This window comes from Protopterus annectens, chromosome 3.part0 (assembly GCF_019279795.1).
Source record: "Protopterus annectens isolate FY-2018-M chromosome 3.part0, PAN1.0, whole genome shotgun sequence".
Classification (NCBI taxonomy): domain Eukaryota; kingdom Metazoa; phylum Chordata; order Ceratodontiformes; family Protopteridae; genus Protopterus; species Protopterus annectens.
In genome coordinates this window covers 1,600,083,028-1,600,100,479 of record NC_056731.1, presented here as the reverse complement: position 1 = coordinate 1,600,100,479, position 17,452 = coordinate 1,600,083,028, and the positions used below count along the sequence as shown (strand labels likewise).

The 17,452-nt window shown below is 44.0% G+C and overlaps 1 protein-coding gene across 2 annotated transcripts in view; it reads right to left on the bottom strand.

Annotated features, from left to right (window-relative positions):
- POP1 (POP1 homolog, ribonuclease P/MRP subunit) overlaps positions 1–17,452 on the bottom strand; it is a 1,346,230-nt gene that overhangs the window by 236,489 nt on the left and 1,092,289 nt on the right. For both annotated transcript variants that reach the window (XM_044065635.1, XM_044065636.1), the window contains exon 12: positions 9,629–9,744. In XM_044065635.1, coding sequence (XP_043921570.1) covers positions 9,629–9,744 — 116 coding nt within the window. The remainder of the gene's footprint in view (positions 1–9,628; positions 9,745–17,452) is intronic.

Sequence of the window (17,452 nt, the reverse complement as noted above, 5' to 3'; positions counted from 1 at the left end):
GTCAGTAGGTCTGGTACTGGGTCCAGAATCCAAGGACTGTCTGCCGCGAATTGGTGAAGAAAGGAGAACCAGACTTGGCGAGGCCAGTGTGGGACAATTAGAATCATCTTGCTTCCCAAGGATATGGCTTTCTGAATCACTCTTGGTTACAGAAGTAATGGAGGGAAAACATAGAGCAGACCGGAGGGCCAATCGTGGACTAGAGCGTCCTTGGGTGACTCCCCCTGTGGGGGATCAGGGTGAAGTAGCTGCTGCATTTGCATTGAGGGGGCTGGCAAAAAGATCACAGAAAGGCTGACCCCACCTGCTGAAAACCTGTTCTGCAACCAGAAGGTTCAGGGACCACACGTAAGACATCAGAATAACTCTGCTCAGCCTGTCAGCTATCACATTGGCCTTCCCCGGAATGTGCGTTGCCACTAGAAACTGTTGGGAAGACACTGCCCACTGCCACACTCGCATGGACTTTCTGCACAAGGGGTAAGATCTGGTTCCTCCTTGTTTGTTTAGGTACCATACAACGGACATGTTGTCCGAGTGAATTGCAATCGTTCCCAGAGGAAGAGAGCTCTGAAGTGCCCGCAACGCCAATAACACCACTCTCATCTCTAAAACATTGATTGCAAATGTACCTCGTGATCTTGCCACATGCCTTGGACTGTCCTGCCAAGATAATACCCCCCACACCCCATCTGGGAGGCGTCCGTAGTCACTGTGGCGACAGGTGATGAAGGGAAAAATGGTTTTCCCTCGTCCAGATTGTTGGAGCATAGCCACCAACAGAGATCCTGTTTGCATCGGTCCGTGAGTAGGATCTGGTGGGAAAGAGGGAGTTTCTGAAAGGACCATTGGGCAAAGAGGAGCCACTGAAGAAGCCTCATGTGTAATCTCGTTAGAGGTACTAACATAATGGTAGCTGCCATGGATCCCAGAAGCTGAAGCACCCACCTCGCCTGCACTTTCCTGAGGGGTAATAACGCATGAACCTGATTCTGCAACACTCCGATCCTTTCTTGAGGCAGGAAGGCTCGCATTTGGATGGCGTCTAGCTCTGGGCCTATAAATGTGACACGCTGTGAGGGCAGCAAGGCAGATTTTTCCCAGTTCAAGGTAATTCCTAGTTGTTGACAGAGGGTAATGGCAGCGTCCCTGGCCCGGATTAGAAGATGCCTGGTAGGGGCGGTGAGGAGCCAGTTATCCAGGTATGGAAACACTTGGTATCCTTGACGTCTCAAGTGAGCTGTCACCACTGCCAAGCACTTGGTGAACACCCTGGGGGCTGTGGTGAGACCAAAGGTCACGGCACGAAACTGAAAATGACTGGCTCCCAGCCAGAAGCGTAAGTGCCTCCTGGATGCCCTGTCCATTTTGATATGGTAGTAAGCATCCTTGAGGCCGATGGAGCACATCCACACTTCTTTTCCCAGCAGCAGGAAAATGGACTGAAGGGTGACCATTCGGAACTTGGACTTCAGAACGTAGTGGTTTAATCGGCTGAGATCTAGAATGGGTCTCAGGTCCCCTGTTCTTTTTGGCACCAAAAAGAGTTTTGAGTAAGTCCCTAATCAGATTTGATCTGAGGGGACAGGTTGGATGACTCCTTTCTTTAGCAGCTTTGAGACTTCTAGTGCTGTGTGATCCATTTGACAGGGTGGAACGTCTGTGATTCTTCTGACTGGAAGGGGATCTAACACAAAGGGAATGGTATAACCTCCGGAAACTATTCGTAGCACCCATCGATCCTGGGTGATGCTTTCCCAGGCTTCCGGGTATAACGAAATGTGGCCCCCGACTGGCTCTGGAATAGCACAGTCAGGCAACACACCAGGAACGATGGTAAGAGGAACCGCAAAAGGAATCACGGTCTCCCAAGTTGCGGGGACCTCCTCTGCCCCTAGGGCGGCGTCTTCCAGAATAACCTCCCCCTCCTCTGCCTCTGGAGGGGGACTAACCTTGTGCGGCAGGGAAAGACTTCGGTGATTTCTTGAACCACATCTTCCCTCCTCTCTGAGCCTTGGGGTAAGGCCTAGAGGGAAGGGAAAAATGGACCCCTATGGCAGACAGGGTCTTTCCCTCTTGCTCGCATCTGGTGAGGGTGTCTTTCACTTTGGTCCCAAAGAGTGAGGACCCATCGAAGGGGGCGTCAGTGAAGGAAGACTTGAAGGCCTCTGCGAAGTGACACAAGCGCATCCAGGCTTGCCTCCTGAGGGCTACTCTTGAACTAGCAGCCCTACTCGCCCCCTCGGCTGCATACGAAATGAGCCTCATGGACGAGTTGACAATTGAATTGAGGGTAGACACTTGGGCATTAACCGTGTGCACTAACACCTCAGGTACGTTACCCGCTAGAGTATCTCCTAACTCCTTCAGGAGATCTCTCTGAAGCAGCGTAAAATGACAAAGATAGTTCAGCGACTGTAGGGTGAAGGTCGCTGACGAGAGGGTACACTTCCTGTACCGGTCCATGCTCCTGGACTCCTTATTAGGAGGATGGACGGAGGAAGAAGACTTGGCTACTTCCTGCTGTGTGGCCGCCGTCATCACCATGGCATCTACAGAAACCCCTTTGGACAGAAACTCTTTCCCCGGGGGAGCAGAAAGAAATTTATTGGGCCTTCTGGTTGCAGGTTCCACTGAATCAGGATTCTCCCACACCCTTCGACAAATTAAATCCAGGAGTTTGTCAAAGGGTGGAGACACCCAGGAGGCAGAGGGTTGAGCCCCAGAGGCCTTGAGGAATACCAACTCCTCCTCAGAGGGGGTTTTGGATGGCCAGTCGCCTCTCTGTCTCAATATCTCCAGGATGTCGGAGAAAGAGATGTCATCAGAGGACGACTTGGCGGACCCCTGTGACTCCTCGAGGTCGGTATTAGAAGTGAAAGACTCATCCTGGGAGTCTATGTGCTTCCTCTTGCACAACTTCTTTCTGGGGGGGCTCCTCAGGCACGGACTCTGAGGGACCCTCAGAAAGTTGGGGACCGCTCATGGGGGTATCCCCAGACCTTTGGGCTCTGCCATCTACTGAAAGGGGGGCTTCAGACGCTCTTACAGGGGTGGAAGGGGACTGAATGACCGATCCGGGTGATGTAACTGAAGATCTGGCCAGTGCGCTCCTCATGGCCTCGAAGGCAGGTCACCCCGAATCAGAGGACCGACCGGTCTCCAAGGCCATGATCGGCGCTGGGGTTCCCCGAGCCGAAGCACCGAGGGGGAGGCTCGGAACCAACAGATGTCCCGAGGTATCCCCTCGGGCCCAACAGAGGAAACCCGAGTACCGAAACCTGTGGACGGAGCCGACATGGTTGGAGCCGACGTCAGCACCAATAAACCCTTGAGGGGTATCGTAGCCGGCACAAGAGCATCACTCGGAGCGGAGCACTCTGGCTCTGAAGACAAGGGAGTGCTCGGAGGAGGAACCATCGACACAAGCATCGGGACGGGCTCTGGAGCCGAAAAAAATTTAGCCAACACCGCCGACTGCAGGAGCCTCTGAACCACCCTATCGACATCCAAATCGGAAAGCCTGGAGGATTTGGAAGACAAAGGGGGATTGGGATCTCCTATCAGAAGAACCATGTCTAACACTGGGAGACCGGCTCCGAATGGGTTCCAATAAAATTGGAGCCGAGGTCTATTCCAGCACAACAGATACCTCCTGCGGCCCCGAGGACAGAGGAGCCGAGGAGGTAGAGTCCAGTTTAGAAGTTTTCTCTGGTGGCTCCGAGGAGACAAACGGAGCCGGAGACCTTTTCTTTGCCTTCAAAGCCTTAGACTTGGACTGGGTACTAGAAGTCGAGTCTAAAGACTCCTCGAACAAAGATTTTAGGAGTCCCTTCAATATAAGTTTATTTTTTCTTTCCTGTAGCACCCTCGGACTGAAGGCGTGGCAGAAGCTACAGGATTCTTACAAATGAATTGCTCCTAGGCAATACACACATATGGAATGTCAGTCCATAATGGACATCTTGTAGTTACATTTGGAACATTTCTTAAAACCCAAAGGTTTATGTTCCTTTTGATCCTTAGACATCTTAACTAAACACTCAACACCAAGGATGACTAGCCGAAAAAACAGTAAAGGCCGAAAAACAGCAAGGCGGGAAAATATCACTACACACAAAGAACCTCTAAATTAAACGGTTCTTTGAAACCTGTAACACACAACTCAACCAGGAAAAACTAAAACCAGGAAAGTTTAAGGTAAAACACTACACAAAAGGAGGACTAGGTCCTCTAATTTAAATGGGCTTAGCCCACCGGAACTGTTAGGGATACCAACTCATACACAGACAACACTTCAACAAAATTTAAATAGTAAACCAGAAGAAATAGCTATGAAAATAGCTTTTGTTAGACTAGCAACAATTTTCTGAAGAGAAAATAGAATTTTAGAGGTACTTAGCCACAGCCAAGCAAGACCACGTCCTAGCTACACGAGTGGCAAATGAGATCTGGGGCTATGGAGCAGTGCAACATGGGATACCTGTTTAGCCCAGCCAATAAGAGACTTTGTGCTAGAAAATAAAAGTTGGCCGAGTCGGAGCCGATATTCGGCTCCGAACCCGTGAGTAAGAATGTAGGCGAGATTGGACTACATAACATCAAGTTGTTACAGTTCATTCCGACTCTGTCTCTTGGACTAAAAGAGAGCTCTACTGCCACCCCTCCCCCCATTAATACATCCTTTTCTATCACATTATGCCTTTCAGCTTTCAAACAGTTATCCTTCTAGGTAACATTAACTTTTGAGACAAAGCATTCACTTTCTTTCCTCTTAAATATGATTCTTCAAGCAAACATTTTGTTTCTCAAAACACATCTCATCTTCTTAAATGTTATCAACATCTCTACTGTACTACCTCACTGTGCCACAGTACAGTATACCACCCCATAAGATACAGTTATGCTATCACAGTATTTACACATCAGCAACTGAATAATGTTCTCTAGAACCACCTTTACTACTTGTTCATAGGTATTTACTAGGCTATTGATCTGTGAGGATCTTAAGAAGCCTTCCTTGGTAGTTTTTTAGCCCTTAATGTTGTGTATGAATAACAGAGAGGTGCCAGAAAAGATTTGTTGAGACATGTACTTGTTACTCCTACCCACCAGTAACATGGGAGCTAAACTGGGGTGACTTTACGGTCTCCCACCTAGGGAGACTTATTATAAATGTCTAGAGTAACAGAATTACTTTGTTTTCTAAGATGGCTTCATAGAAGAGGCATTCTCTGTGTAACATAACTATCTCTCCAACACGTCCTCTTTATTTTGAAAAAGAGACTGGAATCCCTTGAGTGAGTGATCACACTAGTATTGGACTTGTGAATGTGTAATACAGCTGACAGGATAGTCTGATGAGGCTCTATACCTGAGGCAGAGTTCACCCCTTATTAGTCTGTATGAGACCAAAAGGGACAAGGCTTTGAGACCATCTCTATAGTTTTTATGATTTAAACTCTATACATTTTTCAGAGAGAAAACTTTGCAGTCAACCCAGCTGTGACAAGTGTTTGACAGGTACATACCAAAAGGGGCATTATATTCAATGACTGTCCTAATGAGAGACAAGTATGGTGAAATGATTACATCCATGGACCTGGAAGCCAAACATTTAAATATAAGCTGTGCGATGAACAAGGACTCCTTACAATAATATATATGTGGTGATCAAAGAATAGCTTGTTGTCAACACAGGTTCCCATATCCCTGGCAAAGGGATCAACTTACAGGGGTGTGTTATCAATATCATGGTTATAAGGGAAATCATGCCTGCTGAAGGATACTATTAGACATTTCTTTGCATTTTACTCCATGGTTTTGACACCAGCTGTTTATTTCTGAAAGGTGTTCTTGGAGGATCTTGGGTGTTCTCTGGGGAAATTATGATAGCACCAAGTACATAGTCATCTGCAAACCTGGTCAGCCATACACCTTTAACATTTACATAGACCACTGAGAATTAAATGCCAAAGAGGAGTGGCCCAATGACTGAACCCCTAGGATACACTGCTAGTGACAGGTCTTTTGGAAGAGGTAGATATGCCCACCCTAATCTCCTGAGTTATATTTATGAGTCAAGTTGCTATCCAAAGACTTACATTTAGCTGGGGAAGTTTATTTATGATACTCGGATGTGGGATAGTGTCAAATATCTTTGCGTAGTCTAGATATGCTCTGTGCACTGATTTGCCCGCATCCATTGCCTCAGTAACTTTCTCAAAGACGTCAACCAGGTTAAGTAGGCAGGATCTGCCCCAATGAACCCACAATGGCTTGGGTCAAGACTTGATATGCTGTTTATGTCATAGGTTCATAGGTAGGTACTAGGCTATCTGCCCGAAGGCATTTATAACCCTAGCTGGAATGTGTTGGCTTATAAATTCCATAATGATCCTTTCTATACCTGACAGATAAGACTGGTTAGGTATATGGGTCTATAATTATCTGGGTCTGTTGATGCCCCACCTTTGTGCAAGGGGATGAATATTGCTGGCCTCCATTCAACCAGCCCAAAGCCTGTTTGGAGGCTGATACTGAAATAGTTTCAGTATGGGATGTGACAAATCCTGTTTCAGGCTAACCATTACGCAGCGTGGTATACTATCCAGCTACATAAAAGTAGTGCTCCTGGATAGTGCCTTCAGGACTTCTTCTTGGGAAATTTGAGAGGGGTGTAGATGCAGATAGGTGATCTGGGAATACAGGAGGGTAGACAGAGGTGAAATTAGATCTAAATTTGTCTGTTAGTTGATTGGCCATGTCCTCAGGGTCCGAGTATGTGATATCATTTGTTATTAGTTCTGTGCAGTGCTGGGCATTGTTTCTGAAGTTTCTAATATAATTAAAGTAGGCTTTGTGTTTATCCTTTGCCTTAGTGGTTATTTTTACTTCATATCTTGCTTTGATTGAGTTGATCAGGGACAGGGTCCACAGTTCCCTATTTAGTTAAGTAAGAATGCTTTTAGCATCTTGAGAGTTAAGTTTATTTTTGGGTGCAATGAGTTTTTTCCTTTTCATAGAATCTGTTTAGATTTCTGTTCCACCATTCAGGTTTAAAGTTAAATTTTGCATTGTATTTACTATGGGAGGGAGACAGATATGTCACTGCAGTTATTCACAAGTGCACATAATTTGGTGGCAAAGGTTTCCACATAAACAGTGGGGTGACTGGGTTGGAAGGGAATTTTGAATTTGATCAGGTCATCATTCAGTTTTAGTGGATTAGCCTTAGCATAATCTATGAATATCGAAGTACTGGAAGATGTTTCCTGCTTCAATCTTTAGGTGAATGTGACACACTTGTGATCCGATTTGACCAAGGAAGAAGTGAATACTAGTTACAAAGGAAGTATAGGCTGAGGGGGGCATATAGTTAGCTATAATATAAGGGGTTTTATTAACAGTAAGTTATATGTGGAGGAGGTCTAGGCTGTTATTGTGTCTAATGAGTTAGACACTTAATTTTGTTTAGGAATACAGTGGCACTGCCACCTTTAGTGCCTTCATCAAATGTGGTGGGCCTGAATATGTGGCAGGCAATGAATCCCTTCAGTGATGGAGTTCTTTAATTGGTCTTCAACCAGGTCTTCACTCTAATGCATACGTTGATGTCCTCCAGGTGTAAGAAGTACCTGTAGGGAGTGGAGATTTTTAAGGCTTCTACTCCTGAGTAAGAATGCCTTAAGGTTATCCAGATCCTGTTCAGTTATGTTAAAAGCTTTACAAGACTGACATTATCTAAAAATGTATAATACAGTAGAGAAGGATTTAGCCAATATCTAAAAGCCTTGGGGGGATAGGTGCAGGCCATCCCTGGCAAAGCTGCCCATTTGAATGATACCAGAAACTAAGCCAGTTGCCTGGGATACAAATTTTCAGAGCTCCATCATGTCCCTCTTTATATGGTCCAGACAGGTTATGTCTCAAGTCATGTACACCCATGTGCACTATGAATGTTGCTGTTTTTCTTTCGGCTTTTCCCAGTTAGAGGTTGCCACAGTGGAACTCTGGTCTGCTGATTGGCAGTAGATTTTTACGGTGCTGAGGTGCCAGCTCGACGCCCAACCTTCAATGAAGGCATGCCCATTCACGCATGTCTTTTGAACACTACTCGACTGCAGGGAGGACATGCAGACTCCACACAGAAGGTTCTCCAGCCGAGAATCGAATGGGAGGACCTCTTGCTGTGAGGTGACAACGCTACCGCTGCACCACCATGGCTTATGTGTATTTTTGATACATGGACTTGAGTCCATGCATGTCATGTATGATGTAGTGAATCCTGGCACCTGATGGGGAACAGACCAAAACCCTCTCTTTGCACAGCCTGGTGAGAGGTACACTGGTTTATCTCACAATGAAGCCCCCTATGACTAGGGCAACAGACTGTATGGGGTTTTGCCTTATGGGCTTTTAGATATATGTTTCATGGTAGATGCTGCCTATGTTGTATGTCTGTGAGGTTGCTGAGGGTACTTGTTTCTTAGGTTACATTTAGGAGGCATTTGTGGCTTAATGAAGGTTATTTTTAAGGGTCTCAAAATTTGTAGCCCTGTTTGGTGTTAGCTGTGTGTGATTCATTTAATGTGGTACTGACAACCTACTTGTTATTTGAAGTGGCTTTGTGTTGTGTGACAGCTTTGCTTCCAGTGACATTATAGAACTGAAATTACTGCTACATTCTCTCAGGATGACTCTTTATGATGTGTTGGAACTGTTTATATTAAAGACTGGTCTTGGGAGTGTGAGAGCGCTGTTTTTTTTTCCTTTGTGAGGTGCTGCTTTTGGGATTCTCTCAGGATGCCTATTTCAACTTGTTAGCTACAGACAGTTGGAAAGTGTGAATTCATAGTTTCAGATGCTTACTAATGTGGGTTATAGAGGAATAGTACCTGATAGGTTTAGAGTCAATTTACTGCAGTGCCACCTGTCTGAAAGAACACTCAGTCTGCACACAAACAGCAATAGGCCTCTTATTGCAAAACCAAAGCCTCTTCATGTAATTACTGAGGCAGAGAATTTTTCCACTCATAGTTATGTTACTGATTTGGAGTACACCGATAAATGAGGATAAAGAAAATTTGGTTTGAGCATTAACACAAGGTAGGTAAATAGTCTAGACAAGGTATGAGGTAACCTCTGGCATTCAGCGATGTACTGCTGATTACCTAAGAGGATTATACAGCTATAACTGGCAGAAGAATTTAACAGAGATTGCTAAGTGAGAATTCAAAAATGAAATTGTCTGTATCTGTCAGGTTCAGCATAGTTAGAACTCCAGCTGATAACATTTACCATTCAGAAATGGCAGCAAGTTATTCCCTGCCACTGAATAGCTACTACTGCTCTCAACAAGTTTAAACTCAAGACAAGAAAATTAACTGAAAACTTAATGTAAGTAGTAGTTGTAAAAGTAAGAAAAGCAGTGCAAAATCACAGGAAATAAACACTTTTATGAGCTGGATGGAGCTGCTATCTAACAAATTTGCAAACAACATACAGTTTAACAAAAATAGAGGATTTATTAGGTATACAAATGACCAAGCTACTAACAGGTTTAGGATTCAAAACTATGAAAATAAAATAGGGATAAGACTTTGCATCTTCACACAATACATTTCACCTGTTCAGAGATTTTGTTTTCTGTGACACTGCAACGTATTTTCGGACACCAGATTAAACTCTGGGCACAGTCGACAGAGACTCCTTGCAGAATCAGCTCCCTGGTTTTCTCATGGTCTAAAGAAAAAAACAGAACACAGAAATAAAGCAAATACTGTCGGCCCACTAGACAAGATTCTAACTCAGTATTTTCAAAATATACAAAATGGTTGCACTTCACACATTTTACAGCATTACAATGGTCAACTGTATATCAAACCACAACACAATTGAGATTAAACAGATCATCACCATACTCACTTTTACAACAGATCTTTGAGGATCTTAGCCATTTAGTTACAGTTGTTCAGGCTTTTAACCAGGCCATTTCAGGAGATGAGGTTGGGAAATCTAGAAAAGACATTGGCTTTTCTAGCAGACAACCAAAAGCATTCTCCTTGAAAATCATTGTTTCCATCAGTTTTATTACGATTTGTATCAGAGAGTCTCTAATCAGAGAATAACATTAGGTGCTACCTGAAAAGTTGAAAACATAAATTTGATTGAGGCTTCCAAGTTGACTGCACATTGATCATCAACAGCTTAATTTCAGCTCTCTCAGTGTGAAAAAAAGAAAATGAGAAATAAAAGCCATTGACATTGTCAACTTGAGTAAAATTAATTTACTTGCTAGTCAGTACACAACCTGAATGCCAGCAAAGATACACGTAGAGAGCTTGAAAGAAAATCAACCAGAAAAGGTGAAGAGAAAACACTGGTTGGGAAAATTCTGCAGCTATTCAGCAAACAGCAGTTCAAGCTTCAGCTTTAACTGACTATTCAGATGAACTGATAAATCTGTAAAAATCGGAGGTTGAAATGAAGAAAAGGCTGTCAGAGTATGACACTTCTAAAGAAAAGCTGTTTTAAACAAAGGTACAGTTAGAAGACTGTGTGCAGTAAAAACTGAGGTTTTCTGCTGTACCAGAGAAACTGAAAGGAACAGTGTATTCATTTTATGAAAGTATAAATAAGCAACTTGACTGGTACTCCACAGCAGGATTTGTTAACTGAAAGGGTACATTGAGTGTATGCTCCAAATCAGGCTGTAAGAAAGCAGCCTAGACCTGTGTTAGTAGAAATGCAATCATGCCAGCATAAAGAGTTGATCCTGCAAAACTATGGCAGAAAGGAAAATTATTAAACAATGGAGACAGCACGGTGCTTCTGAAAAATGTCACTGTACACCAGGCAGAAATGAAGCAAATTTAAATCAGGAATCAGAGAATGTCGAGAGGCAGGTGTGACATTCAAACTGCTGTATCTGGCTGGCTGACATTTCTTGATGCAGAACAAACTAAAGAGGAAATGAAGTTTATCCAACAAAGAGTGAGACAGCAAACAGAAGGGGACCTCTGCTTCTCACCCTTCTGGCAATAAAGCTCATAGACTTTGCCAGTGAAATCATTTCCAATGTTCCAAAGGAAAGTGTATGACAGACAGAAAAAAGCACAGGAGTTGACTAGAAGAAGAGTACCTTGGACTTGAACCAGTGTGCTGTTGGGAGATGGAGATGAATAGGAAGAAGACCAGCAACACTGAAATTAGTGAATAAAACGGGAGACTATAAAGCAGCAATCATGTTTGTGTAATATAGCTTTTCAAGAAAATGTGGCTGAGACAGATTGGACTTTTGCTAACTTTGTTAAACTTGAGGGTGGTCTGTAAAGCATATAACCCACTTTAATTTACACTTAGGACACTCATATGGGGAAAAGAAACCAAGTAAAACAATGGTTGCTCTTATTAACATTTGTATAAAACATTTCATGACATAAATTAAAAGTAAATAGTGTGGGAATTGTTATGGCTAGGTTTGTATAGGCCCTAGAGCTGATAGCCTAGTACCAACCTATGAACCTAAGTTATGTATTTTAACTAGGCACCTGTGTTGTCCAATTTCATTCTTTCTCAACCCATAGGTTCGGATCTGATCTTCAGAGCCAACTTGGCCTCATATTCCAAACTTTGGATCCAATTCTCAAGCTCCTCCCTCTAACCATAATGGCTTAGTCTATCCCCATTACCTCAGATCGTGTTTGTTGTCTTTAGCCCCTATAGCTTAACAGAGGTTGGAAATAGGCTGACAGAAAAAGGAAGGGCTCAAACTCAGAACTGTAGGTTTGAAAACACAGTCCTGCAGGTCTCTCCAGAAACATGAAGGATGGGGGATGTTTGGGAGTGGCGTTGAGGAAGAATGAAAATGGACAATACAGATGCCTAGTTATGGTAAAGTACATAACATTTAAGTCTGATGTTGTCCTTTTCATTCTTCCTCAATCCATGGGACAGGGTCCCTAGCTATGTTGATCTTGGGTTGCCCTCATGGAAGGTTATTCCAGAGTACTGCCAAATGAAAGGCGGCATTTTTAATAGAAATAATATCCAATTTGTAATGAGTAACAAAGGTATGAGCATTGGACCATGTGGCTGAAGTGCAAATATCATCAACAGATGTTCTTGACAAAAAGCAGATGAAGCAACCATGTATCTGGCTGAATGAGCTCTGTGAGGTTTGGGTAAGGTCATGCCTTGTTGAGATGAGATCCAAGAAATACAATCTGTAATCCATTTTGCTAGAGTGACTTTAGACAGGTAAGTAAATGGATTGATTAATGCTATTTTCAGAAGCCACCTTGGGTAAAAAGGAAGGGTTTGTCTATAAGGTAACCCTAACTTTATGAAAATAATGTAAGGGGTTTTTGAGGAAAGAGCCTGGAGTTCAGATATTCTATTTGCAGAAGTAATGGCTACATGAAAGGAAATTTAAATCAGTTTTAACTGAAGGTTCAAAAGGTTTTTGAGTTAGACTTTGTAGCACAATTGTTAGATCTCAAGGAGGTGAAGGATCTTTTATTGGCGGTCTTAGAAGAAAAATACCCTTCAGAAAAGCTTTGCATAATTTAGACAAAGCCAATGAATAATTTGTCTCCTGTGTTGTTGTTGTTGTCTTTCGGCTTTTCCCAGTTAGGGGTCGCCACAGTGGAACTCCGGTCCGCTAATGATTGGCAGTAGATTTTCACGAACGCTGAGGTGCCAGCTCGACGTTCAACCTTCAACAAAGGCACGTCCATTTATGCATGTCTTTCGAATGCCCACCCAACCGTGGGGAGGACATGCGGACTCCACACAGAAGGCACTCTCCACACTCCAGCCGAGAATCGAATGGGAGAACCTCTTGCTGTGAGGCAACAACGCTACCGCTGCACCACCGCAGTAATTGCAATTTGTCTCCTGTGTGAAAATTAGAAATTGCTGCCAACTGAAGTTTAATTGTAGAGAAACACATTCCTTCTATAAAAAGGATAACTAAAAATTGAAGTACCACAGAAAATGGAGCAGAGAAAGGGTCAAGCTCATTATTCAAAGCCCACAGGAATCATCTTTTCCACCTGCTCTTGTATACTTTTTTAGTAGATTTGTTTTGAGAAGCCAAAATAATGCTATGTACAGGGATGTATAGCCTGGGCTGTCTAACCATTTACTGGAAGTGGAGAAACCATGCAGTTAGTTTGAAGGCCTGTATGTTGGGATGTTGGATCCCTAATGAGTAAGAGAGGAGATCTGGAGTTGGCTACAGTATCCATGGAGGATAATGAAGGTGAGACCACAGGAAGGGGAACCATATTGCCGAGGCCAGAAAGAAGCAATGAGGATTACTGAGCTGTTCAGCTGACTTGCTTTCTGCAGAAATTTGGGAATCAAAGGGAGACTGCAATAAGCAGAAAGAAGACCCAAGGGCCAAACATGGACTACAGCATCTCTCGGTGACTCCCCCTGAGGGGTGATAAGAGCAAAGCACCTGCTGCACTTGTTGTGGAGAATCGCAAAAAGGTCACAGCAAGGTTGGCCCTAATGACAGTAGATCATTTCCGTCACAGATTGATTGACAGACTATTCATGAGGCATCAGGATGGACCTGCTTAGTTTGTCTGCTAGTACGTTGGTTTCCCCAGAATGTACGTATCTGATGAGGTCACCCATTCCCACACTTTCATGGTCTCTCTGCAGAGGGGATAAGATTGAATTCCTCTTTATTTGTTGCTGTACCAGACTAAAGACATGTTGTCAGTCTGAATTGCAATAGTCCTAGAGGGAGATAATCTTGAAATGCCTGCAAAGCCAAGAAGGACTGCTCTCATTTTTAGTACATTGATACGCTGATTGGTTTCTTAGGCGACCACATGCCTTGGACAGTTCTTCCCAAGAAATGCCTCTCCACCCCAGCTAAGAACAGTCTGTTGTCACTGTGGCAATTGGGGCAGTAGAAAAAAGGGTTGGCCAAGATGAATATCATCTGATTGGATCCACCAGTGGATGCGTTGCTTGCAAACTGGAGTAAGCTTGACTGGAAAGGATAGGGGTGGATGAAGAATGGACTACTGAACAGCTAGAGTCCACTGAAGAACAAGCATAAATAAATGTGCTAAGGGAAGTAATACAATGGATGCTGCCATGCAACCTAATGCTTGAATTACTGATCTTGCTGAAGGAGATATATGGAAAAGAAGTACATGAACCTGACTTCTAATAGTGGAAATACGATGAGGTTGTATGGATGCTACCTGTGTTGTTGTATCCAGATGTGTACCAGTGAACTCCAGGCTCTGGACTAGTGTAAAGTTTGACTTGGCATAGTTTATTTTTATACCCAATGACTTGCAAATCTGGAGCAAATAGTCCCTGACATGCAGAAAGACATGCCTGGAGGGTGCAGTGAGGAGCCAGTCGCCTTGGTATGGAAACACTCAGTCTCAAGTGAGCTGCCACCACTGCCATACATTTGGTAAACACCCTGGGAGCTGTGGTGAGTCTAAAAGGGCAGGGCTCTTAATTAGTAATGAGTCTCCCAGCCAAAAATGTAACTCTCTTTAGGGGCATCTGTCTATTTTGATATGATAGTAAACATCTTTAAGATCTATTGAGCAGATCCAACTGTCCTTGGGAAGAAAAGGTAAGATGGACTGCACCGTGACCATTCGAAAATTTGACTTCTTCACATACTGACTGAAATTGTGTTGATCAAAAATAGGTTTGAGGTCCCCTGTTTTTTGGGCACTAAAAAGAAATGTGAATAAGTTCTGAATCCTATTTAGTCTGGTGGGACATTTTGGATGACTCGTTCTTTTAGCAGCTTTTGGATTTCTTGTGCTGCTGCCTTTCTCTGACTGGGTGGAACATCGGGAAGCTTCATCTTTTGGAGGTAGGGAGTAGGAAAAATGGCATGTAATAACCTCTGGATATTACTGTTAGCATCCATGAATCATGCAGTATATTTGCCCTGGCATCTGGGTGCAAGGATAATTGTCCCCCGGCTGCCTTTAGAGTCAGACAGTTGTGGGCAGCACTTCAGGAGAGTTGAAAGGGTCTGTCAGGAAAAGAATCCCAGAAGCCCTGATTCTGTGGGCCTCTTCTGCCTCTAGTGTGACATCTTCCATTAGGTTTTCCTCCTCTGCCTCTGGACGAATCATCACTGTGGAGGTCTTGAAAGGTCCCCAACATTTTTGGAACCACATCTTCTTACCGCCTCTCTGATTCCTGGAGAAGGTTCATTTTCTTTGAAGGGTAAAAAACTTGGTTCCTATGGCAGTCTTTCCATCCTGTTTGCTATGGGTAAGCTTCTCTTTTACTGAAGGCCTAACAAGGAAGAGCCATTGAATGTGGCATTGATAAAGGACATCTTAAAAGGCTCTGAAAAGTCATATAGCCTATCCAGGCATGTCTCCTTATGGCAATGCCTAAACCAGCTGCTTGTGAGATGCCTTCGGCTGTGAGAGAGATGAATCTCAAAGTGTCTGATATGGAAAAATATACTGGCCAGTTGTGAGGACATTCTTTGGAAATCCTCTGCAGACATGGACTCTGAGACAGTATTTAATAACTCTTTGGTCAAATCTCTCTGATGTCTAGTAAAGTGTGCCAGGTAGTTTAGTGACCTCAAGGCAAAGGTTGCTGAGACACACACACTTTCTGAATCTATCCAGCAGAGCTCTTTTCTGCTAGCTTTTTCTTGGTGGCTGTCTCCACCACCACAGCATCAATTGGGACTCCTTTGCTCCAGGGGGGTCTGCCTTTCAGATGGGCTAAGAATTTATCAAGTCTCTTTCGAAATGGGTTCGATGGTATCCGGTTCCTTCCAAGCTTGGTGGGAAACTAAGTTGATGAGTTCATCTGCTAGAGGGGAGAAGGGTAACTCAAATCCTAGATGGGCCAGAACCAAAAGCTTCCAAAAATACCAATTCTTCAGAAGATCAGCCACCTTTCTAAGATCTTGAAAATGTCTCCAAAGGAGATGTCATATGCTGGCGATTTGGGGACCCTTCTTCAAAAATCGGTATCCTCCATGAGAAACTCCATCGGGGAGTCTATGTGACTCCTATTGCACGTTCTCTTCTGGTGTACTCCCTCTGAGGGATGATCAGGGAAGGTATCAGAAGAGCGTGGGAGTTCCACTAGTGGAACCAACTAGACGCTTGTTGGAACTGGCTGTCCCTGTGGAACAGGTCTGATTGCCTCATAGCTGAGAACCAAAGAGGGAATGGGGATAGAATCCAAAAAAGAGAAGGCAGTTCTCTGGACAGAGATAAAGCCCTTCCACAACCTCAAAGGCAGATGGACCCAAGGAGACCTGAACCAGATGACCCATAGCTGAGGTTCCCAACGATGCTAGGTCCAGAACAACACCTAATCTGTGCCCAGAGAATGGAAATGGACCCAAACTGTCTAGATCCAAGGCTCTGAGGTGCAGAAATAGATCCAACAACATCACAGTCAATCCAGGCCCCATGGATCTGATGCTGACACTTCAGCGCCGAGACCTGTTCCGATCAGATGGTATCTGAGTGGAACCAGTCAAGGATAACTTTTAGTTATGTACTCACCATAAACTTAGATGTTGTTTGGGGATGGATCCCAAACATCTGAAGTTGCGTGATAGCGAGCTTGGAATGAAAAGCATAGAGCAAGTAGCCATAGCTCTGGTAGGTGAGTTGATAGAAACTGGTCTGTTTTTCGAATTGTTGAAGTCCTGTCTAGATAGAAGCGCAATTGCTCAGAACATCCCCAATTGGAAGGTGTATTCTGCTTCATTTGAGAATTTTTTTGGAAAGAAAACTCTAGAGATTTGAGACAGACAGGAGATTATACTCTATCTTGTGAAAAAAAGTACGGGTGGGTTGATAGATAGGCTAGAAGTTCTGAAACTCTTCTTGCAGGTAAGGCAATAATTGCAACTAAGTCCAAGACAGATAGGATGAAAAACTGGGGGTCTTAACAGCACAGCACCTTTAAAGAAAGTTTTGCATGCATGCTGCTCAACAACGGGTGGTATGATTCGTGAAAAATTTGGAGATGTTAAAATTTCAAGACCTCTGGGTCGGGCAGTGTAGGGTCTAAGCCCTGAGTTGAGCCCCCCAGAGAGCAAACCTCTTCCTTCCACTTACTGTACAATTAGTCAAAACCAAGGACCGCCCAGAGCATGTTTCTTTAGGTAGGGGACCCATACCCTGACGGCAGTGTGGTGTGGAGTATCATCATTGGACCCTGGATGAAGCTGGGGAACTTTTCTGGATGACTTTGGGAGGGAGTGGAACAAGGAAAAGTAGGGGCTAAAGTTTAGTAGAGCATGAGAGAATCGCCCCGCTTAAATCTGTCTGCCAAATATTTTGATTTTGAAATGTGGGTCGCTACCAAGAAACGTTGCCTAGCTAGCCCATTCCACCTCTCATGATCTGGTCCCTCCTTGTTTGTTTAGGTACCAGACCACCAACATGTTGTCTGTGTGGGG